Source organism: Alosa pseudoharengus, unplaced genomic scaffold (assembly GCF_046254945.1).
Source record: "Alosa pseudoharengus isolate Yale_2024_CS ecotype anadromous, Long Island Sound unplaced genomic scaffold, YU_APseudo_1.1 YU_APseudo_1.1_scf_16, whole genome shotgun sequence".
NCBI classification, from domain to species: Eukaryota; Metazoa; Chordata; class Actinopteri; order Clupeiformes; family Clupeidae; genus Alosa; species Alosa pseudoharengus.
In genome coordinates, this window is record NW_027468630.1 from 8,283,851 (window position 1) to 8,289,656 (window position 5,806).

General features: G+C 46.3%; 1 protein-coding gene across 1 annotated transcript in view; it reads left to right on the forward strand.

Moving 5' to 3' along the window:
* Positions 1-2,529, forward strand: part of fto (FTO alpha-ketoglutarate dependent dioxygenase) — a 144,152-nt gene extending 141,623 nt beyond the window's left edge. Inside the window, exon 11 of the mRNA XM_076287996.1 lies at positions 495-2,529. Coding sequence (XP_076144111.1) covers positions 495-501 — 7 coding nt within the window. The 3' untranslated portion in view covers positions 502-2,529. The remainder of the gene's footprint in view (positions 1-494) is intronic.
* The last annotated feature ends 3,277 nt before the right edge of the window (positions 2,530-5,806 follow it).

A 5,806-nucleotide genomic window follows, 5' to 3' on the forward strand; every position in this document is an offset into this window, starting at 1 on the left:
AATGGCAAAATGCCCTTCAACGTAAAACAAAACAAATAACAAGGGATCATAATGTGCATTAGCACACTATCATTGAATATGCTATGTATATATGATGGAACATATGTGAATTGTATAGATCTTTTTCATACGGGAGTGGAGGGTGGTAAGTTCTGAGAGATGTTTAGAGAGCAGAAGTATGCTGGGACAAGTGTTGATATGGGTTGTTGATAAGGGGGATTGAGTCTGTAACTGAGGATCCCTGGATGCATCACAAGGCCTCTGCAGCCCTGCGAGTGTGGGAAGTGGTGAGTGTGTGTTAGCCTGGTTTGGACACGGGCATATCAGTAGTGTAGGCAGCAGGTAAAAATTGGCATCAGGCATAATGAGGATGTCAGAGACAGGACAGGACATGACAATGGTGTGTTGCGGTTGCAGGTGAGTGTGTGTGTGGGTGTGTGTGAGTCAGATGCTGCAACAGTACAAGGTGATTTGCATTTTTTGTTGTGCTGCAGGATGTGACTGGTGAGCGGTCGGGAGGGAGTGGCACTGCGGGGGAGAGACAGCACAAGATGGCAGGACCCTCACAGCACCTGTCCTGCCTCCCCCTAAAACACACACACACACACACACACACTGACCGTGCCCTCTACGCCCACCAGCCAGGCAGCCAGAGAGTCTACACATGGGGCATCCTGCTAAACCCCCACACCCACCCTCCTAACCTTCATGTTCTCATGTTAACCCATAACCCATACACTCTCTCTCTTACTATTAACCCATAACTCATGCACTCTCTCACCTTTCCCTCTCTCTCTTTCTCTCTCACTCCCTCTATCTCCCTTTTTCTCTCTCTACCCCTCCCCCCCCTCTCTCTTTCTCTCTCCCTTGCTCTTCCGTGAGACTCCACACCTCTCCACAGGTTCTCTGGCCAAGCGCACACATCTAGAGGAACAGTCTAACCCTTAGAGAAGGGATGCCACCCCTCCACCTCCACCACCACCCCCCCAACCCCCCCCCCCTCTCCTCTGGAGACAAATAGATAGATAGATAGAAAGATTGGTAGATCCATCACGCGGCCTGTAGTGTCACAGTGGTCCCGCTTGACCCCTGCAAGATAACTAACTAAACTAACAAAAACTACCCATGGCATGTCCTGTGTATACATGGTAGGACCATAATCTCCCATTATATTTTAGTTTTACTCATTTGAATGTTCCATATTACTGTGCTTTTGCGTTCAGTGAGAAGCGAGGTCTATTCATGCACTTCATATAGATGCTACACATAAATGCTTTATGAGATATTTCTTTCTGTTGCTATCTCTCTCTGTCTTCCTCTCTCTATTTCTATTTCTCTCTTTCTTTCTTTCCTTCTCTGTGACTTCGTTGTCTGAGAGTGAAGAGCTAATGTCTCCCACTCTCGCGAGGTGACTGAAATGGTTATATGTGTAGGATAAAGGGCATGGCATACGATGCCATTTTACAAACGTATTATTATGTGCACCTGTTTTTAGTCCTGCGTGTGTCTGTTGTTTGTGGCTGTTTGTATATGTGAGTGTGTGTGTGTGTGTGTGCGTTTGTGTGTGTGTTTGTGTGCGCGTGTGAGTGTGTGTGCGAGTGTATTTTTGTGTCTGTGTGAGTTTGTGTTTGTGTGTCTGTAGATATATAATACTTTTGAATATGAAGGTATGAAAACTTGTTACAAAGATTGAATTTATTTGTATGAATTGGTGATACCATGCTTGTTTATATGAGATTTGGTGAAGTTCCCATCGAGTTTAGTATGTATTTTCATGAGTATGTTGGTGCTATCTTGTCTGTGTGTGTATCTGTGTGCGTGTGCGTGTGTGTGTGTGTGTGTGTGTGTTTGTGCTCGCACGCATGGGATTAGGCCTTTCATGCCTGTAGCAAGTCTGGAAGATAGTTGTGCTGTAAATTGAGGGAGGACCCCTGATCATCTCACACACACACACACACACACACACACACACACACACACACACACACACACTCACTCACTCTCACTCACAACTCACCTAGTCCTAAAAAGGTTCAAATGAATATCATTCCTTTTTTAAAAGTGTAGTTGGTATAATGTCAAATGTAAATGTATTTCCACCAACTGCTAATGTTTCTGCTCATGCAACATCTTTGGTTGTAATGAAAATGGAAGTAATGAAATGAAATGAAATGCAAGTAATGAAAATGGATCAACTCTTGAAAAGTACCAACGTGATCACACCCTTGCTTCAAACAGCATTGCTCAGCTAAGCAGTATCCATTAGTAAGTATTACCCCAAGTAAACAAATCAGACCCAAGTCTAATGTGTTCAAGATGGATACAGTATTAGCTCAAGTCATGTGAGATTTTTTTTAAAATAGTGTTGGAGACCACAGTTTTGATAATTTTTGACGTGCTTGATTCAGCATTTAGTTTTTATGACGCCAAGTTGAGATTTTGACTCTCTTGGAGACCCATTTTTAACCACAGTCCCTGTAGCTCAAGCATAAAGACAAGGTACCCAAGTCTGGAAACCCCCCCCCCCCCCCCCCCATCAAATACGCCTGTCTGATGATCAGTTGTATTGGAGGTTTGTGGAAATAAGGTTTGCGCCATGCAGCTCCTTCCAGCCCCTATCTCACGCACTCACTCACACTCTCCCATCCTCCCTGGCCTACTCCAGAGGCTTTCCCCCTGTGAATGGAAGTGAATGGAAGTGAATGGAAGTTAAAGGGTTGATTGTTTAAACCAAGCAGCCTTCCTCTGTCTCTCTTCTCTGTTATTCGTTCATGTCTGCGTTTTATTTCCAAGCGATTGGTATTGGGGGGGAGAGAGAGGGAATAACAGAGAGACCCAAATAAGCGGTGGACTTCGGGGCTGGACTGACCCGCTTCTGGGGTCGGAGCTGCGCCAGACTCGGGGGGGGGGGGGGTAATCGCGGCCTGCGCCCGGCCTGCCCCGGAGCCCGCCGCGCTTCGGAGCGGAGCGGAGCGCAGTATGATGTGGGAAATGCAGATGTGTTTTATACTTTCTGAAGATGTTTTAGACTTTGTCAATGGTTGCCAAATATTGTGTTCTTGCTAAATGTATGCTGTAAAAGTTGTTTTTTGTATGTTTTTATTTCCTGACTTCCTTGAGCATAGCAGCAATGTTCCGTTTGATAGTGCAGTGCTCCTGAGTCCATGGCTTGTCTGAGAGCTTTGTGTGTGCAAAAGCACTAGATATGATAGTGAAATAAAAATATGCTCTGCTTATCAGCACATGGCCACTGTCTTTTCTGTGTTTTTGGGTGTGGGAACTGTCTGTACTTGTGATCCATATCTGTTCATTGGTCAATGAATGCTGGGCATTGTTGCTGTGTGTGTGTGTGTGTGTGTGTGTGTGTGCTTATGTGTGTCTCTAGGAGCTCCTGGCTCATGTATTCAGGGTGATATTTTGGCGTATTTGAGTTTATTAATCCCTTTCTTACACAGGACATCCTTCTTAGATCTCTCATCGTGCTTGACAAGGGAACACAGCCAAGCAGAACTACACCGTATACTTTTGGACAAAGTCAAACAGTTTGTGCATTTTCTCTTGCGTTATAAAGACATACACAAACAAGCGTACACGCACAAACACACACACATACACAACACACACTCATATGTGCACACCAAAACATATAGAGGCCCTCTCTCTCACCTCACCCATGGGCATCCTGTTCTAGTGTGCATCACATGCCTTATAAAGACATACACAAACAAGCGTACACGCACAAACACACACACATACACCACACACACACACTCATATGTGCACACCAAAACATATAGAGGCCCTCTCTCTCTCTCACCCATTGGCATCCTGTTCTAGTGTGCATCACATGCAGGTTCTAACCGACTCTTCGAGGCTTTTCGTTAGCAGTTTGTTGTTTCTGCCATACCCAGTCGAGCTACGTAACTCGGGCCTACTGTACATGTGTGCTCTCCCTCTGGAGCTAGCTGTTAGTGGCACTGCCTTCAGCACTGGAAGACTACACTGCGGGCTGATGTGCTACAGCACGGAGGTGCTATGAGAGGTGAGATTTTTGAACAAAATAGCCGTTTTCTCTCATTGCTCGAGCCATGCGGTCAAATTCATCTTGCCTTTATGACTTAAAAAAACATGTCAGACATCTGATTAAATTGCCTTTGGTTCTCAGTAAATATTTCAGCCCTCTCCTCAGGTCAAGCCCAACCTGGAGGTCAGAATATGACACGATAATAAAGCGACACAAACCCCCCTGAGGTCGGCTCTCCTCTCCTCTACTCCAGTGAACAGTAACGGGTGGGGCTGCAGGGATATGATGAAGTGTGCACAGGTCATATTGGTGGCTTCCTGTAGTGAGTTGAGTGAGTCAGTTGACTTTGTGTGTGTGTGTGTGTGCAAGTGAGTGATGGATGGTCAGGGCCTCTGTCCTCAGGGGCTGAGGCTGAATGCCCACTTGTGGAGACAATTGCAAGTGGCCAGAGGGATGCACAGGTATGCATTGTTCTGACAGGGGTCAGTCGCCAGAGAGCACCCGCAATTAGGCCCAACAATGGGTGAAAGGAAGATAAAATAACCAGGTGCTGGAGAAAAGTATCGGTTTGGGGTCATATCCCTGTCACTGTGTGTGTGTATGTGTTGTGTGTGTGTGAGTGTTGTAGATTGGAGTGCACTGGTCCCTCGGAGGCAAAGGCGGCACTGTTAGATCTGATTGCACAGCTAGGCTACTGATAGCATCAATAATTACAGGTCACCTCCAGCACTTCTTAGATGGGCCCTGCCCTTCACAGAGAAAGAATTAGAAAGCCTAAATCCAACTACCAACTACTGTGTGTGTGTGTGCACTCCCATACAGTATATCCCTACAAACAACCTAGAGAACTAGTGCGTAGCATGAGTCATAACAAATATATTAAAAACAATAGAGACTTTTTCTTTCTCTCTTTTTTTTGACCTTGTTCCGGGTCTTAAAGGTTACTTGGATTAATGCTTTGACAATTTCCTGTTAATGCTTTTGATGCGAATGCCAGTCCAAAGTCCGCTGTTTGTTTTAGACTTATTTCTATTCATACTTCAGCGCCCACAGTGACACCGTTAACCAACATTCATTTCATTTGGCCCATGCCACATTCAGAGCTTATGTTATTCCACATCCATCTATGTTTTTAATTTTGCACAAAAGCAAGCACTTTCTTTGCCATGCCAATATGTATTTACTTGTGATATGTACCGGTAATAGTGTTTTTGAATGTTTGTTTATAGTTTAGAATGAATATGCAGTATAGTGTGAGTGTGTGTGTGAGTGTGTGTGTGTGTGTGTGTGTGTGTGTGTGTGTGTGTGTGTTCACATGAATGAGTCCTTATTCCCACACTCTTTTCCACTTCACTCCTTATCCACTCCCCCCTCTCTCTCTCTCTCTCTCTCTCTCTCTCTCTCTCTCTCTCTCTCTCCCCCCTGTCCACTGCTCTGACTGATGACTGGCTGATGCTGGCTGACAGTCTCTCCCCTGTGTGTCCCTGCTGTTGCTCACCTCTGTGGAGCTAGAGCGGAGTAAAGCAGCCCGGCCAGACAGCAGCCCCTCCGCCTCTGATGAACACATAATACAGGTGCAGCCCGCCATCCCAGCCCGGGGAAGCAGCAGCAGCAGCAGTGGGCCTGTCAGACTCTCTCTCCCATCCCCCCCCCCCACCCCCGCTCTCTCCACGACCCTGTCGAGGGCCACAATACCTCGTCTGGAGACGCCGTGCGGCATCACAGCTTGGTTGCCGCGTGCTACCCACCTGTCTGACGTGGTGTTCGGTGCTCCACCTTACC